Source organism: Microcaecilia unicolor, chromosome 1, assembly GCF_901765095.1.
Source record: "Microcaecilia unicolor chromosome 1, aMicUni1.1, whole genome shotgun sequence".
Classification (NCBI taxonomy): Eukaryota; Metazoa; Chordata; class Amphibia; order Gymnophiona; family Siphonopidae; genus Microcaecilia; species Microcaecilia unicolor.
The window spans coordinates 680205513-680224858 of NC_044031.1; the positions used below are offsets into that span (position 1 = coordinate 680205513).

General features: G+C 44.1%; 1 protein-coding gene across 3 annotated transcripts in view; it reads left to right on the forward strand.

The window, feature by feature from the left end:
* PKM (pyruvate kinase M1/2) overlaps positions 1-19346 on the forward strand; it is a 107651-nt gene that overhangs the window by 20189 nt on the left and 68116 nt on the right. For 2 of the 3 annotated variants that reach the window (XM_030187776.1, XM_030187767.1), the window contains exons 2-3: positions 13664-13837; positions 14429-14520. In XM_030187776.1, the coding sequence (XP_030043636.1) occupies positions 13681-13837; positions 14429-14520 (249 nt within the window). In that variant the 5' untranslated portion in view covers positions 13664-13680. Of the gene's footprint in view, positions 1-13661; positions 13838-14428; positions 14521-19346 lie in introns of all 3 variants that reach the window. The other variant, XM_030187784.1, reaches the window with a different exon arrangement.

A 19346-nucleotide genomic window follows, 5' to 3' on the forward strand; every position in this document is an offset into this window, starting at 1 on the left:
AGGACAGTTTGACTACTCAGTCACACCGTCTATTTCTGGCACACTCTGCAAGAAGTTAGTGTTGCCTTCGGCATTGGGCGGCAGATTCGTCCTCCAAGTCGCTGTTAGCGAGCTCTGTTCTCTAGTTGTCTGGGGACTGAAGATGGTCTCCTGCTCCTGCTGCTGGCCCTTCTGCCCTTTCTGGGTGTCGGGTCTTGCTCCATCTTCAGATGTCGCACCTTGAACCTTCTGTGGGCGTCAAGTTCTGGCTCAGTCTTCGGACATCGGGCCTATCTCTGTCTCCAGGCTGCAGGTCTTGCGCAGAAGTGGGAGTCAGTCCCTGCTCAGGCTATGCGCATAGTCTTGCTCCATATCTGATTTTTGTCCTCTGATCTGGCTCTAGATGGCGAGCATGTCTCCGTCTCTGGATGACGAGCCCTGCTCCGGCTCTGGGCGATGAACCCTACCTGGTCCCTGTTTCCATACGCCAAGCTCTGCTTCGTCTCAGGGACAGGGATGCTGGGCTTTGCTTTCTTGGAACCGGTTCCGCCTATTCTGGTGGAGACTTTCTCGTCTGGGGCTGTTGGGGCATTGCTTGGTCTCTGGTAGTCGGATCACTCTCCGTTTCTGGCGCTTGACCTCCTAATTTTTGGGTCTGTAGGTTGTTCTTGCTCAGACTCTGGCCCTTTCTCCTTGTCCTCTGGCTGGTCAGCTAGCCTTTCCAGATATAGGGGCATCGGGTCTTTCTCCCTCTTCAGTGACAGACGGCGAGCTTGCTTCGCTTAGGCTGGTTGCGCCTGGCTCTGTCATTGCACGGTAAGCAAGCACTGCCTCTAGCATTTGAGCCTAGTTTGATTTCTGGACGTTGAGCTCTGTTCTGTCTGTGTGGCTCCACCTCCTCACGTTGGGCCTTCTACGCGGTGGGCTTCTCTGTGTCTAGGTCCATCGACTTTTGCTCTGCCGCTGCAACTCGTGCCTGGCTATGGGTGAGACTTGCTCAGTTTCTGAGCGTCGAGCATTGAGTGTTAATACGCCTTGGTATGTCTCTGGATGCCGAGCCTGATCGTCGCGTGCCCCATCTCTGGACATCGGGCCTGGTTGAGCCTTACTCCGGCTCTAGGCATCGGTGCTGGTCAAGCCTTGCTTCGCCTCTGGACATCGGGCCTGGTTGAGCCTTACTCCGGCTCTAGGCATCGGTGCTGGTCAAGCCTTGCTTCGCCTCTGGACATCCGGCATGGTCGACCCTTGCTCCGTCTCTGGATGTTGAGCCTTTCCAGCCTTTCTATGTCTCGGGTCAACCTGCATTGGTGCGCTTTGTGCCGCCTTTGGCACCAAGCCTGGTAGTGCTTTGCTCCATCTCTAGACTTCAAGCCTTGGGGCTTGCTCGGTCTCTGGACGGTGAGTTGTGTCAGGCTTTGCTTCGTTGTTGGATGTGAGTCTGGTTGGGCCTGGCTCCGTCTACGGGCCTCAGGCCTCATCGATCTTTGCTCAATGTCTGGCTTTGCTTCGTCTCTGGGCATTGAGTCTTGTGGGGCTTTGCTCGGTCTCGGTCCTCAGGCCTTGTGAATTCCTGCTCCAGCTCTACAGGTTGCGCCCTGTTCTAGCTGACATGCAATGGGCGGTTTTGGGCATAGAGCCTTGCTCCCTTGAGGTTTGTCACAGTTGGCACTGTCTGTTGGGCTGACTTTAGGGGCACTTGATGGAGTGTGCCTCTGGGGTTCGAGATATGCTCCTCTCGAAGAGGTCCGGCCTTGATCCATTTCTGATGGAGGGGCATAATTCGAGTAGGGAGAATGGGTCTTCCTCTGTCTCTATGGAGTATATGAAGTTCCTTCTGAGATGGTCCGTTCACTTCCTATTAGGAGCATGCGCCTTGTTTCTGTTTCTAGGGATTGTGTGGTCTCTACTGCTCTCGATGGACTCATCCTCGAGATTTTTTCTGAGCCTGGAGTTTGGTTCAGGTTTGGCAGGCTGAGCTTTCTTGGTGCTGGTGGTTTGGTCTGGCAGCGCTTCTACGGTCCCACCCGACTCTGACTGCTTTGGTACATCCCACTCATCTCTGGATTGACCTGTGGGACGCTATGGAAGGTAAAATTGTCTTGTCTTACCTGATAATTTTCTTTCCATTAGTCCCAACAGATCAATCCAGAGGCCCGCCCTGGGTTGAGTTTTTCACTCGCTTGGATCCATTATTTTCTTTCTACTTCAGTTCTTGGCTGTCTGGAAGAAGGTCATCATTAGGCTGCAGTTTCATGCTGCAGATGTTTTTCCTCCCGCAGGGGCGATGGAGGAGAAGCCTGCATGGGCTTTATGGAGGCAGGAGGGGCATACAGTTTCCTCTTTTAGCTTCCACGGCTTTGGTATCGACAATACTGAAGTTAATATGGCTGCACATGTCCACATATAGTCAACCTCTGAAGTTCTCTCTCTTTCTCTCCATCTGCTGGTTGGGGGACATAACCCACTCGTTTCTGGATTGATCTGTTGGGACTAATGGAAAGAAAATTATCAGGCAAGACATAATTTTACCTTATATGCTGCAGCTGCTGGATACAAAGACTGCCTTTCCCTGTAATTGTAATTTCTGAATGGCAGAATGACTAGCCCATAATATAAAGTTACTTGAAATGCAAAGGGTAAATATCTTCAAATCATTTTAACTAAAAATAGTTAATAGTTTAAAGTAAAACGATCTAATAACTGAAGTAATCTGTGCCTCAAAAGCTAAAGAATCAAATTTACACCACCTATGAATACAATCAAAGTGGAACAGTGACATGTGAATAGAAGAGCATGATGTCTTTTTACCATAGCTATTGGTAGGAGAGGGAGCTTCTAGCTTAGAACAGCCTTCTGACTAGATGGCACTAGCTTCTCTGGTTCAAGTCGGCCAGTAGGTGGGAATTAGTGTTTAAAACAACTGCTGGAACTGCCTACCCCTTCCCCCCCAGTCCCGTCCTATCTTATCTAATTTGTCTAGGAATCTTCACGATATTGACCCTTCATATCTATCCTCCCATGTTTCAAACCTCCTCTCTACTGTGGCACCATCCACATCTGTCAATGAGGCTGTTTCATCTTACAACAATACTCTATCCTCTGCCTTAGACACTCTTGCACCTTTGATGACCCGCCCTGTAAGGCATACAAAACCCCAACCTTGGCTGACTTCTAATATCCGCTACCTACGTTCCTGTACCCACTCCGCCGAACGCCTCTGGCGGAAATCTTGGGCCCTTGCTGATTTCTTACACTTTAAGTTCATGCTGACCTCCTTCCAATCTGCTCTTTCACATGCCAAACAGGATTATTATATCCAACTGACCAACTCTCTTTGCTCTAATCCTCAACTTCTCTTCACCACATTGAACTCTCTCCTCAAGGTGCCCCCTCACCCAACTCCCCCTTCATTATCTCCTCAGACCCTTGCTGAATTCTTTCACAACAAGGTTCAAAAGATAAACCTTGCTTTCTCTACCTCACCACCTCTCCCTCCACTAGTCCATTCCCCTCTCTCTCCTTCCCCTCACTCCCTTTCCTCCTTTCCTGAAGTTACTATTGAGGAAACTACACTTCTCCTTTCTTCCTCAAAATGTACCACCTGTTCCTCTGATCCCATTCCCACCCACCTTCTTAATGCCATCTCTCCTGCTCTTATTCCGTTTATCTGTCACATTCTCAACCTCTCACTTTCCACTGCGACTGTCCCTACTGTCTTTAAACATGCTGTGGTCACACCTCTCCTTAAGAAGCCTTCACTTGACCCTACTTGTCCCTCTAATTACCGACCCATCTCCCTCCTTCCTTTTCTCTCCAAATTACTTGAGCGTGCTGTTCACCGCCGCTGCCTTGATTTTCTCTCCTCACATGCTATTCTTGACCCACTACAATCTGGTTTTCGCCCTCTCCACTCAACCGAAACTGTGCTTACTAAAGTCTCCAATGACCTATTACTGGCTAAATCCAGAGGTCAATATTCCATCCTCATTCTTCTTGATCTTTCCACTGCTTTTGACACTGTCGATCACAGCATACTTCTCAATACCCTGTCCTCACTTGGATTCCAGGGCTCTGTCCTTTCCTGGTTCTCTTCCTACCTCTCCCTCTGCACCTTTAGTGTTCACTCTGGTGGATCCTCTTCTACTTCTATCCCTCTTTTACCTCAGGGTTCTGTTCTTGGTCCCCTCCTCTTTTCTATCTACACTTCTTCCCTTGGTTCATTAATCTCATCCCATGGCTTTTCCTACCATCTCTATGCTGATGACTCCCAAATCTACCTTTCTACCCCTGATATCTCACCTTGCATCCAAACCAAAGTTTCAGCGTGCTTGTCTGACATTGCTGTCTGGATGTCTCAACGCCACCTGAAATTAAATATGACCAAAACCGAGCTTCTCATTTTCCCCCCCCAAACCCACCTCCCCACTCCCTCCGTTTTCTATTTCTGTTGATGGCGCTCTTTCTCCCCGTCTCCTCAGCTCGAAACCTTGGGGTCATCTTTGACTCTTCTCTCTCCTTCTCTGCTCATATCCAGCAGATTGCCAAGACCTGTCGTTTCTTTCTTTACAACATCCGTAAAATCCGCCCCTTTCTTTCCGAGCACTCTACCAAAACCCTTGTCACCTCTCGTTTAGACTACTGCAATCTGCTTCTTGCTGGCCTCCCACTTAGTCACCTCTCCCCTCTCCAGTCGGTTCAAAACTCTGCTGCCCGTCTCATCTTCCGCCAGGGTCGCTTTACTCATACTACCCCTCTCCTCAAGACCCTTCACAGGCTCCCTATCCGTTTTCGCATCCTGTTCAAACTTCTTCTACTAACCTATAAATGTACTCACTCTGCTGCTCCCCAGCATCTCTCCACACTCGTCCTTCCCTAAACCCCTTCCTGTGCACTCCGCTCCATGGATAAATCCTTCTTATTTGTTCCCTTCTCCACTACTGCCAACTCCAGACTTCGCGCCTTCTGTCTCGCTGCACCCTACGCCTGGAATAAACTTCCTGAGCCCCTACGTCTTGCCCCATCCTTGGCCACCTTTAAATCTAGACTGAAAGCCCACCTCTTTAATGTTGCTTTTGACTCGTAACCACTCGCCTCCACCTACCCTCCTCTCTTCCTTCCCGTTCACATTAATTGATTTGATTTGCTTACTTTATTTATTTTTTGTCTATTAGATTGTAAGCTCTTTGAGCAGGGACTGTCTTTCTTCTATGTTTGTGCAGCGCTGCGTACGCCTTGTATCGCTATAGAAATGCTAAATAGTAGTAGTAGTAGGATTTATGGAGAACAGAAAATTGGCCAAAATTCCATCTTATCACGCATAGCTCTTTTTATAAAATGTAAAGACCTAAATGAAATTTGTATTTGCTCTGTTCCTCAAGCGACTAGGTTTAGCTTCCAGCAAGTGCATTTAATTTCATCTGCACTACATGAAAGGAGAAGCTACTGGGGTTTAAAGGAATATTTATTTTAAAATTTATATACCACCTTAAAACCTAGGTGGCTTCCAAAATTACATATGTAATACAAAACAATCCAATTACCCATTAGGTTAAATCAAATAAACAGTATAGTCACTATTCAATAGAATGCCTTTTTATTCAGATTATATTTGTTTGCATTGTACATACTTAAGGAAGACTTTCTACTCTTTCTTCCAAGAAGGAAATATAATGTTGCACAGGATCAAACCATGGCTTTCTATGTAATTAAGAATTGATGAGGGTTCTGAGATGTTCTGTATAGAACTCACTGAATGATCATATGTGATTGCAATTTGTAATCTGACCATGTAAGCTAAGGCTTCTTGTTTGTGTACATCTAATTGAGCAAAAAGTCTTAATATTTTAAATTACAAGGCAGCAAACCTTTTTGGTGGGGCTTTTTGAAGATGCACTTGAACATGTGCTGTATTTAACTATGTATTCATTTCAAGGGTGTTCTCTATTGATATGTCTAAATGGTATCCCAGCTGACACATACAGATAAAACTGAGGATGTTTCAAATATGAATATGACGACAGAACTCAGTAGTTCGTTTTAAAATATGGAGCTTAACACCAAAGGATCCAGGAAAGAACACTTGTTGCACAGTTCTCAATCTCTAGTTTATATGAAGAGCATTCAACAGATTAATAGCATCTATGTGGACAGTCTTTACCCTTCACTGGGTAACTCTATTTTGATTTCGTCTGTAGACGGGTCCTGTTAAGTTGCACTGATTGGAGTGTTCACCCTGCTGTATTGGAATAACGCTATTTGTATGATGCAGAGACCATTTTTTCCACAATAAGAGGTCTACATCTGTTTTAAGAAAATGTTCTTAAGACTATACCTTAGGTGGATAATAGAGATTTTAGTGGTTCTACTAAAATATTGTACTTTGACTTGTGAATGCTCCTGCAGTTCCCAAAAGGAAAGGGTTTGTTTTGTTTTGTTGTTTTTGTTTTCCTTCTAACTATTAGAGAAACAATAGGAGGAAAACACTGCTATAAAACCCTGGCCCCACTTGAAAGATTTTGGCCCCAGCTACTGCAATGCTTTGTGAGGGAGGAGGAGAGGACAGGCAAGGACTTTGTCTAGCACAGCCATTGTGCTAGGAAGAGTAATAGCATAACTGGAGGTTACAGGGGTTGCATAGGTTTTTGAACTTGCAGGAGTGATCTGGAGAAGGTCAGTGTACTGCCTCCAAGAAAAAAAAGGGGAAATAGAAGTATAGGAAGGGGCTCTGGTCCTGGAAAAGGAGGACACAGCAGATAGTTCTTTTCAGCTACTTGACCATCTGTGCAGATCTCTGGGACAAGAGTCCTGGAAGAGTGCCTTTATGTTCTTGTGCTCCCAACTTTACCATATTGGCATTTGCTTCCCTTTTTGCTTAAGACCACTTTTGAGTAAATGGCTTGGTTCAGAACACCAATTTTGGCCTTTTCTGTGCTATTTAGTATTGATGACAAGTTTACTGGTCCTGACCTGTACCTTTATTTTCATTCAGGGCATATAACAGTACACTACAGAGTTAAACATCCATGATGGTGGGGCAGGGGTTGCACAGGCACAGTGTCAAATGGCAGATTTTTTTGTATGATAAAGCCTGAGGCTGTTCACTGTACTACTAGAATATTTTTAATGCACACAAAATCATTGCATTGTGTATTTTAAAATAAGGTTGTGTGGGCCTAGGTGCATATTAATAATAGAGGGCTTCTGCATTCATTGCCTTAGGTGTTTTACATAAGACTGGGGTATGATCTAGAGAGTTGCACGGGGACAGAAATCCTACCCATCCCCACCCGTCCCTGCTGGAATCTTACCCGTCCCCACCCATCCCCGCTGGAATCTTACCCGTCCCCACCCGTCCCTGCTGGAATCTTACCCATCCCCGCAAAAATTTAATAGTACATAAAAGAAAGTTCCAGTCAGCTCCCTTTCTGGATTTGAGCCACAGCACTGTAGGCAAGGAAGGAATGGAAGTTGGAACTTGGAACACTCTGGTGCGCACATGTAAGATTTGTCTCTGATTCACTGGCAGTGTGTGCTGAGAGGCTGCCACATGCACGCGCCAGTAGGTCAGGTGACATCTGATTCTCGTGCCTGTCAGAGCTGAGGTCTGTGCACCAGCCTGGGAGCAAAGAGGATTAACAGTAACATAGTAAGTGACAGCAAATAGACCTGAACGGTCCATCCACTCTGCCCAATAGTCACACTCATGATCAATTCATCATTAAATCAACGAGTGTGATATTATATACTTGATTATGGTCTTTCTTTCGTGTTTCTGGAACAAAGACCACAGGAGTCTATCTGGCCCCATCCTTATGTTCCAACTGCTGGAGTTGCCATCGAAGCCCACTCCATCCTATTCATGTTCTCATTTGTGGGACACAGACTGTAAAAGTCTGTCCAGCACTGTCCTTATGTTCCAGCCACTGAAGTTGCTGTCTAAGCCCTTTCCAGCCCATCCTACACCAGATTGCCATGTATGAGACACAGACCATACAAGTCTGCCAGGTATCAGCTCTAGTTCATCACAGCCAGAGTCGCCATCTAAGTGTCACTTGACATATCCACACACATGCAGCCATTTAAGGTTAGCTTTTATATAACTTCCATTTTCTAATTAGAGATCCTCTGTGTTCATCCCATGCCTTTTTGAATTCCGTCATCATTTGTGACTCTACCACCTCCTTAATGGAAGACTTTCCACATTTATGCTGTTAAAGCAAGGAAGAAGAGGAGGAAGAGACAGCACTCAAATAAATTGGTATTCGGTAGATGAGAGGCTGGTGCAGGTGCAGCTTACACTTCCACGGGAAGCCCACAGAACTGGTTCCATCCCCGCGGGAACCCCGCAGGAACTGCCTCCGTCCCCGTGGGAACCCCGCAGAACTGCTTCCATCCCCGCGGGAACCCCGCAGAAACTGCCTCCGTCCCCGCGGGAATCCCACGGGGACGGAAGCCGTGCAGCTCTCTAGTATGATCTCCCCCCCCCCCCCCCCCCAATTTCCAAGCACATCATTTGAGCCAGATCATTATATAGTATTAGGGTCTTGTAGCCTGCAAAAGCTATAAAGTTCAATTTGGGTACCATTAAGCAAAAACCTGAAACATACTTCATGAAATTTACAATATCAAAACACATCAGATATTCAAGTTGTTATAACTCCAAACCCTAAATAGTTTTTTTTTTTTTAGTAATAAATAGTCTTGAGCAGTTTTCTAAACTGTTGATAAATCCTTTTTCCTAATAAAATGGGGAAGAGGATTCACCATAGTCACTTTTTTTAAACAAAAGAAGCTCTTAAATGTAACTTCTTGAACTGAAGGGAAACGTAAAAGTATTGATTTCTAGTAGATCCCAGTATTGGGACAAGCATCTTTAAGGCTGACATTCCCCCTTTTTAAGCACTCTTAAAAGGGCAGCAAAAGAGCCCCCTGCAATGTGCTAGCATCTGTCCTGTTGTGCTAAAACTCCAGTATATCAAGTTAGATGTTGTGTAGTGTTAGACAATAACTTAAAACTGTCATGTTAAGGCTTGATTTGTTCTTTCCTGGAAGAAAAATGGCCCAATAAGTATATAACACTGATGCTCATTGCAAATAGACTTACAAAGCTAAATAGGTTACTATATAACCTTGTTAGTCTATGCGATTTGAAAATGAGCGCTCATACCTATATAAGCATATAGGTAACTCTGTATTGGTCTCTATATGCCTGGTTATAGTACTGCTATTGTTTATGGACTAACAGCTTTAGGACAGGGAACTCCTTGTTCCCTGGATACAGTAATTGGATCAGGTTTTGCCCTGAGGGGATGGGGGAGGGAATCCATCATTCAGAAAACTGGGATGTTAACAGTATAACTTCCTTTTTGTAGCTTTTCATAGTCATGTGTGTTTCCATACTGATACCTTGCCCTATTATAAATTAATAAACTAAACCATGATATTTACCTGGCATGTTCTTAGTCTTGCACAGACTTCTGTGCAAAATGCCTTTTAGATTACAGGTACTCTCCTTGCTGGTCAAAACCATTAAAGGCAGCAGGGGTTAGCTTCATAAGGAAGATGATGTACTGTACTTTAGTTTTTTTTTTTTTTTTTGTAACTAGTGTGGTAAATCGTGGTATCTATGGGACGCATTGCTTTTTCTGTAGATGGCAGCTACCTTGAATAAACACTGCTGGAAGAGTTTTTTTTTGTTTTTGTTTTACTGTAAAGCCCACAAGCCAAAGGTAGCCCCATGCACCTCTAGTGCAACCCAGACCCTACTGCCATTGCCTTTTCAGTACCTCGCTGGTAGGTAGATGTTTCCCACCCAACAGTAGTTGGAAAGAATTATCTAAAAGGGGCTAATGGGGGGGGGGGGGGGGGAAAGAGGACAAAACTCCTCCTAAATTTCTCAGAATGGGATGAAGAATGGCATGTGGGAGAAACTAGTAAAAATGTAGAATTCTAAAAGAAGCATCCCCCTTCCCCCCCCCCCCCCCCAAAAAAAAAAAAATCTCCCAAGGTGTTTCTATGCTACAGACACTAGGACTTAGTGAAACATAGCAGTTAGAAGTTTTCCTTTCAAATTCTCTCCCTGTTCTCTACTCTCCCAGTGAGTTGCCCCCCCCCCCCCCTGAAAAAAAGTGCCTTATCCTACCACAAACATGTGGAATACATCTGGTCTGGGCTTCCATGATGGTATTTTTAAACAATGTTCACTCATGATTTTAGTCCTAATATTTGTAGCCAATCATTTTGGCTTTTTTACCATTTTCCTTTATTGTAGTTGCCTTTTTGTTTTTTTGAAACATTAATTGCTACTACAGTAGATTTCCTTAGTGACTTCAGATATTAGCTCAAATTTGATCATGTTATGATCATGGTTTCCCAACAGACCCAACACCATTACTTCTCATACTATGCCCTGTGTTCCATTAAGGACTAGATCTAAAATAGTTCCCCCTTTTGTTGGTTATTGGACCAGTTGCTCCAAGAAGCAGTCATTTATTCCATCTAGGAATTTTACCTCCCTAGTGCTCCCTGATGTAACAGTATCCAGTCAATATTGGGGTAACTGAAATTGCCCATTATACTGTTACCCAGTTTGCCAGCTTTCCTAATTTCTGTAAACCATTTCTTCATCTCTGTTCTGTCCTAGCGAATGGTAGTACATCCCTACCAGAATACTTGTTCCCTTCACACATGGAATTTCTATCCATAAGAATTCACACTGTTTTCTGTAGAATGTTTTATTTGACTCAATGCCCTCTGTAACATATAGCGTAACCTCCCCCCCCCCCCCTCCCAATTTGATTCACTTATTTCGGTAAAATTTATACCCTGTGTCCCATTGATTGTCCTTCTTCCACCAGGTCTCTGAGATGCCTATTCTGCCTCTTCATTTAGAGCTATATATAGCTCTTCCATCTTATTTTTTTTAGGCTTCTAGCATTTGTATATACACTTTGTGTTTTCTTTACATCTACAAGCTGCTTAGAAGATGACGGGGATAACTTGTGTTCTTTACTGTGTTCTGCCATTAAACACTCCTGGCTTTTTCACCATTATTGAAACTTCTGTATTGGGATTCCATTCCATAACGATCCTGTTTCAATGGTATCCTTCAAGGATACTCCACACCAAACCATGTGCTCCTGGGTGACAGCATCCCCCCCCCCCCCACCTCCACCATTTTAGTTTAAAAGCTGCTGTATCTCCTTTTAAATGTTAGCGCTAGGAGCCCATCCACTCCCCCTTTCCCATAATGTTGCCCAGTTGCTAACAAATCTAAATCCTTCATCCCTGTACAATGTCAACCATGCATTGAGACTTCAGAGCTCTGCCTGCCTCTTGGGTCCTGCACACGGAACGTGGAGTATTTCTGAAAATTCTACCCTCGAGGATCTTGGCTTCCAGAACCTCTCTACCACATTTTTCTCTCATTGATACTCACATGTACCAAGACAGCTGGTTCCTCCCCAGAATTATCTAAAAACCTATCTAGGTGATGCATGAGGTCCGCCAGCTTCCCATCAAGCAGTCAAGTGACCAGGTGATCCTCACATCCACCAGCTACCCAGTTATCTACATGCCTAATGATCGATTTTGCCAACTATAACAGCTGTCCTAACCCTTCCCTCCTGGGCAGAATATCCTGGAGACGCATTCTGTGTGAGAGGATATTGTATCCCCTGGTGGGCAGGTCCTGGCTGCAGGATTACCTTCTACTTCACCAGGGTGACGCTGTCCTTTTTTAGAAGACCTCCCTTCTCCAAGGTTGCAGAGGGGCTGCCATACTGGAGGTGGGACTTATCTATAACATCCATGTACCTCTGTCTCCCCCAGCTCCTCTACTCTAGCCTCAAGAGAACACTCACTCTCCAAGAGCTAGGAGGTCTTTGCATTTAGCACCCACATAACTGAACACTATACTAAAGGCACTCAGTTTTAGTCATCTATGCAGAACTGTAGCATAGGATTTGCTAAAATATAAATACACCATACTGAGTACTCTCTGGAATCCAATATATTGCAGGACCTTGAGGGAAACATCACTCTTTTGTTGTAGAAGCATTTCTATTTAATTTACTTACCACTGAGACCAGACTAACTGCCCTGTCGTTCCCAACCAGTGGGAAAGCTGTGAGGCTGGAGGTGGTGTGGAGCAAGTTCCTGTGCTATAGATATCAAGTTTCCACATGTAGTGGGAGTTGGGGGGGGGGGGAGAAATGAAACCAATCCCCTTCCTCCCCCCCCCCCCCCCCCCCATGGTAAATGGTTCCAGCAGCTGCAGCATACAAAGACTGATTCTCAGAAGACATAGTAATTACAGAATAGGGCATTTGTTATACCTTCTGTCATCAGACATGCAGAACACAAATATGAATATACACAAATACCATTCACACGTACACTGTGCATGCTTGCATGTGTATGACATGGAAATACCAGCTCACAAAGATTTCCATAGAAAATGACATACTCAGGGATTGGAAAGAATTACTGTGTGCTTCCCTCTCATTTTTAAATGCCAGGTAGAATCCTCAAAGCCTGGCGATAGGAAGATGGATGAGGCACAGAGTGAGACGTTTGAGGACACTATGTGAAAGGCACATGCTAGTCAGGATTATGGTTGGTCCACAAACCTGCACAGAGATATTTCAACTCTCATCTAACCCATATTGGGACCTCTTTAAAAAAAAAAATTTAAAAATTAACTTGATCTACTAGTGTTTTCTTTTACTGGATAATATGAAGGAAGAAAAAGCTAAATCTGCACTAAAACTTGTTCAGTCAAATCATCACAAATAGATGAATTAACATAAATACAAGATATGCAAACTCTTAAGTTCATAGAATATATGTTCAGTTGCTTTGTGTAGGAAATTGTAGCAGTGACACACAAGAGCTTAGTATGGTGTTAGATTTGTCACACATCCAGGTTCTAGGAATGGTATTGTCTGCTACCTCAGGTACATTTTAAGAGAACTTTCCGTGTAATATGGAAATTGAGATGTATTTGGAATTTTTTTTTAAGGATAAATTCTGTTTACTAATCACTCTTTCTCAAATTGATCATTGTAATGTTTATATGGACATATAGACTTCTTTTAAATTTTTACTGAAAAAGCTTCAGACAACTCAAAATATGGTAATATAATTTTTCACTAACTCCTGTGTTTACAAAGGCGTGTTATAGGTGTGTAAGCGTTTTTAACGTGCGTCAAACGCTAATGTACCTATAAGAATGTATATTGGCATGTTAGTATTTAACGCACGTTAAAAACGCTAATACACCTTAGTAACCATACCCCTAAATTTGGTATATTAAACTTCAAACATAACCATAAACCATACTCTCACCAGGATTTTTGGGCAACTAGGGCATGAAGGACACGAAACGTTTGGTTCTAAATTGAATTTTTGTGTGTAGTGTATTCTGTGGTTGTAGCTATTAAAACAGCACTTGGAACATTAGATAATTGTAATTACCAACTGAGTTGGAATAATCCTTGACTTGGGGAACCTCACATTTCATGGTTTTGTGACTACTGGTTTCTAGGGGGAAAGTATTCCAGAGCCATTCCTCAGGCAGAATAAGCTGTCAAACGTAAATTTGATTGTAAAGCCTATTGCTATAGACATCGCCCCAATTTCAAACAATCTAGCATGTAACAAGGTTCCTTAATTTTCTTCAGGTAAAAAATTGAAGCAACCATGTCAAAACATCACACCGCAGATGTGGGGAGTGCATTCATCCAGACGCAGCAGCTCCATGCTGCCACGGCTGACACATTTTTGGAACATCTCTGCCGGCTAGATATCGACTCGAAGCCTATTGTAGCAAGAAATACTGGTATCGTCTGTACTATTGGTAAGTACCAGTAGGTAGAGATGGGGAAGAAAAGTATGATAAGGTGGTAGGATTACTTGAAGTAAGAATGCATGTAGCTCAGCTGCATAGGGGGGGGTGTGTTTTTTTTTTTTTTTTTTTTTTTTTTTTGGGGGGGGGGGGAGGGCCAAATGCTTCAGGTACTGAGCAGTCCCCCCCCCCCCCCAAAAGAAAAAAAAATGGAAACTGCCTATGGCTTGTTGCATTTGAGAATAGATCTAAAATATAGAGACTGGAGGTGTTAGAAGTTTCCTATCCACAGAACTGGTACAATCTAAAATTGTGAAGGAAAGGTGGTTGCCACCTCTCGCAGTACTATTGAAATGTTGGTATTTGTGTTTTGCAGTTATGTGATCTTGGAGTTCTATGTTAAATATTTTTGGTCCTCTGATTTGTGTGCCCATTGTGATAACCTCTAGGGACAAAGCTGTCACATGTGGTGGTAGTGCAGTATTTAGATGAATCTTTCAGAGGAAGTTGGAGTAATTGAACAAATGAGCTAGAATTTCCTATGTGTGTGGGTATTTCTTTTTTTTTTTTTTTAAGTTTTGACATGGATGATTTGTCTCCTAGGCCCAGCCTCCCGCTCGGTGGAAATTCTGCAGGAAATGATTAAATCTGGAATGAATGTGGCTCGTCTTAACTTCTCTCATGGAACTCATGAGGTGAGCAAGGAAGCATCTGTATGGAGAGGCAGAGCTTGTGGACAGGTTGAGAACTGTATAACACCATGGGCCTTCAATTGCAGTAGGTATAGGTGGTGAACATTTGAACCTCTATCATTTACTTATGTAAAGTTAGTGGGAGAAATTTCAATATGGCATAACTAGATTTTTAATTTTCTTTTTTTTTTTTTAGCACAAGCACTTGCTGTAGAGCACATGGTATTGAAATACTAAGAATTCTGAGCAGAAGGCAATCTGCTCTATTGGAAGAAAGGTCATGAGGTTTATATTGCTCTTGGGCTTCCTTATTCCAGGACGTTCAAGCATGCCCTTCTAGTTGGTACTTGTGCTCTGAAGGCATGGTATGGAAAAAGATGTAAAGCGGGTTTTGTTTGAACCAAAGAGGTTGAGTGAAGATGTTGACCTGTCCTACATTAGAATCCAATCTTCACCTCTGACAATGCTGCCTGCCTCTTTTTTGCAAATTATCCTAGCCACTTCACTAGTAGCTTCTATATAGACAATACTGCAGAAAAGATGTAAATATGCACTTGTGGAGGTGGATCAGGTAACCTTCTCTGAATACATCAGGATGCACTCCTTTTGCTCACTACTGCTGAAGGGCAATAGCCTTCTTTCAAGGTCTGAGATCTGTTTGAAACACAATTGGTTGTAACTAAAGCCTATGGACATACATTTTTTTATTGTTTGCAAGACACGTTTTTAAGATTATTTACTTATGATTTTGGGGGGAAAGGGAAATGGGATTTGATATACCACCTTTCTGTGCATCAAGAACATTGGCAGGCTAAGGGACCTATTGAAGCTCTGGGGTCTCCTCTCAAAAGAACCCTTTGTGAGACCCCCCCTCCCCTCTTTGGCATAGCCTCCATCATATATAAAGAACTAAACTGACTTAAGCTCACTCCTGCAAAATGCTAAACATGGCAACACCCGCTCCTGGTGCTTCTCTGACACCTGTTTATAACAAAATAGGAGCTTCCTGGTCCACTACTACTTTTTCTATAGCTCTGCTAGATGTACATAGTGCAGCACAGTGAGGCAAGTGCTAATGTTAGCTGACCTAAGGTTCCAATATTTTTTTTTGCCCTTCTTTCACTAGCTTTGCTAGTCTTACATTTTTATCCTTTTGTCATGTCCTTTCTCTTCTATGGTCCACTTTTTACCCTCTTGGCTTTATTTCTGTCTTTTCTTTCTTAAGAGAATAAGTAACACTAAGAAAGCAGAAAGGTATGGTATGGGGGAGAATGGAGAAATAGCCCCACCATTGACTTCTACCAGGCTGGTGAGGGAAGAAAGGGATGGATGGGAAGATGGGGGGTTATAAGTGACTCCACTGCATCTTATCCATGGGTTCAGCATGAAATTATAGCACTTCACATATAACCCTTAATACTACTTTTTTTGTCTAATATGTTATCCTAATTTTATTTTTCACATTACCTCCACTTCAGTCTATTGACTTAATTTATATAATTTTTTTTCCAAATGCACTTAATATGATCCTTGGTGAAAGCTAGTATATAGACTGAGCTGCCTCTGAACCTGTTGGTAGGCAGTGGGCAAGCTTTTGCTACAATATCTCCTTCCTTTTTGCTGCTTCCTTGGTTGGCACTTGGTGTACTGCTGCTTTTACAGAGATTGTGTTCTGGCATTTGTTACTCCGCAGAAGGTCACAAGAAACTTTATCCATTCATGCTAGACAAGCAAGCCCCTCAAACATTTTTATAATTAGTGCTCTGCTCTGTGTAGACCATTAACACTCTTCCAAGCCAAGCTGCCTCTGAAATTCCAGTCTGCTGATCTTTATCCTTCCCAAAGGTCAAGAGCCTACAGTTTGGCAGTGGAACTGATTAATGGCTTCACAGATCAGGAAGCAGTTGGAGTAAATCCCTATATTCTGCTCCATCCTAGCCTTTCCATGTAGATCTTTAATGTGATTTAATAAACTTCTTAGAAATTGTGTGTGTGCTTCTTAAAAACTTATTTTTTCCATAACTAATCGTAGTGTTTAATGCCATCTCTGTGTCCCTTTTGCAAAGCTGACTCATGTCATGTGACTGATTCCTAAGGGAAGTGAAGACATTACCTGTGCCCAGTAGCACCTGATGGCATTGAGCCTTCATAATATTCATTTGACTTTTTTGAATAGGCTTTAAAATTAAGATGTCTTGAAAGAGTGCTGATTACTTTTGGCAGATTTCCTTTACTGTTCTAGTCCAAATTCTCGGTTACTCTGGAAGAACATGCTGCTTTTTTTTTTATTTAGTTTGCTGGGGGAATGGGAATGTTCTTTGTGGCCAGAATGAGGCAATATCAAGTAACCGTTTTTCTGTACTGAGAGATGAGTAAGCAGAATCTAATTTGGGGTTTTTGTTGTAACTTGCTTTCAGCTGCTTGAGAGCATCTAATCAAATTGCAGTACACAAATGCTGTGCAGCATTTACTACAGGACATTGCCAGAGTTCTGTACTGCCCTGAAAATTCAGAACACAGTAACTTACTAGATGTCCTGTAAGCAGGGCATTAATTCTCATAAGTTGGTGATGCTGACATTTGTCACCCAGTTTGGTAGAGCTTTGTGAACCGTGAGACGTGTGCAAGTGCCTTCCCGCCTGCCATGAAAGCTTTTCTACTTTAGTGAGGAGAGGGTGTGGATTTTTTTTTTACAGTCTCCTCACTTTGCTCGGTGCAAAGTTGTTGGGGTTTTTTTTCTTGTGCCTTTTGGTGATTTTTTTTTTTTGTGTACCTGTTGTGGGAAACCCCCCCCCCCCCTTTTTTTTTCCTTTTTCCTTTATCTTCTATTTTTTTTTTTTTTTCTGTCATTTGGCCGTTTTAAGCATCGACTGAGTTATTTCTCTTCCTTTTTCTGTGCCTTGCCCCTTTTTTCAGGCACCATTGCTTCATTTAATTTAGCTGAGGAAGTTTTTCCTTCCATGTCCACGAAAGTTCCCAGTGGCTTTAAGCACTGTACCCGGTGCAATTGGACAATCTCTCTGGGAAAGGCACCCATTCTTGGTGTCTTCACTGTCTCGGGCCCAACCATATAGCCTTACTGTGTTCTCTGCCTTCATATGAAGAGGACCCAGGTTTCCAGAAAGGATTTTTGGAGTCAATTCCAGTTCCTTGACATTGAGTGTCTGTAGGCATGTCTGCTGTTAGATCCTTGGACACTGGGAGCAGTGAAAGCATTGAGTGGGTCTCTACCTGCTTCAAGGCCTCCTGCTGTGCAGGGCTTCTGGGACCATCCATTGTCAGACCTGGCTCCAAGGTGATATGTGGATTCAATGTCCTCAGCACAGAGGAACCTCTGACAAGCTTTGGGCAAAGGCCAAGAAGCATAAACATCGATCGCCCTCAAAGCATGTTGCTGGGAGTTCCGCGGTGTCGAAGAATTCAGCACGCAAGAAGCGTTGATGCCAGGAGGACCACTCCCTCCATACAGGAGGTGCCGATGCATTGGTCTCACAGCAGCCAAGAGCCATCTCCTGCATTTTCCTTGGCAGTTCTGCAACCTGTGCCTCAACAAGACACTCCAGTGTTGCCCTGTCGACCCTCAGTGAGCGCATCCAGGCCTTGTTCCCTGAGCTGCTGGATGGCCGCCTGCAACTGTGTACATCGGGGGGTGCTTGCGCATACCTTGCCTCCCGTTGTAGCTCCGCTTGGCCCTTGGCCTTCAGTGCGATTCCACTGTCGACTGCCAGCCAAGCTGGCACTCAACACTGGTGGAGGAAGCTTTGCCAGAGTTGAGGTGGGAACAGACTTCTTGACGCCATTCTTGAGGACATAGCTCCTCCATGTTGAAGCAGGTTTGGTCTAGACTTTCCCACCAGGAGCGCTCATGCGATTCAGAGCAGGATCCAAGGTACTTTTTTCTCTAGACCCTCCACCTGCAAAGAGTGAGTCTCCTCTGGAGAGCCTTTCATTCCCTTCTTACTGTCTCTCTCCTCTTACTGTCCCTCTCCATAAGGTACTCAGGGAAGTCCTCATTAGGAATTGGGGAGTCCCCTCTGTCGGTCCCGGTCATGCCCAAGATCGATACCATGTACCGGATCCACAGTACACCTGGTTTTGATAAGCCTCGGTTGCCTCACAATTCCATGATAGTGGAATCGGAGTACCAGGGACTATGCCTCAGCGCCCCCAGGTAGAGAAGCTAAAACCCTAGATTCTTTTGGGAGAAAGATGTTCGCTTAAATGCTCATATCCTGAATACAATCCTAAGTATCTACTTGCGAAAACCAGTACGCAAGTTGTTGGACCTGGCTGAGACGCTCCCTCTGGAGCAGTCAGTCACTTCGCAAGTTGATCAAGCAGCAGAAGGCATGTTAAAATTCTTGGCCAGGGGCTCTTATGTCATATCCAGGGTCTCTGCCCAGAGCGTACAATGCACAGACTCTCATGGCTGAGGGTTTGACTTGGAACATTCTGTTCAGCAGAGGTTGGCGGATGCCCCATGCTGTTGGAGGGGGGGGGGAATAACCTTTTTGGAGAGAAGGTTAAAAAAAACATGCTGATACTATCTCTTCGTTCTCTTGCCGGGCACCGTTTTGGCAAGCCAAGGAGTCGTCCCTATTAACATCAGAGGCGTAGCTACAACTTGGTTCACCAGCCTGCTCAGGCTCAACCCCAGCGTACTCATTCACGCCAACAGTGTGCGCTAAAGGCTGCTCCAGCAGAGCATAGCCACAGTAAGTAACTGTCCCAGATGACTTGCCGGTTGGGGGGAGGCTGAAATTTTTTTCAAGAAAGTTGCCCCCCCCCCCCCCCCCCCCCCCCCCCTTATCAACTCTGACCAGAGGGTT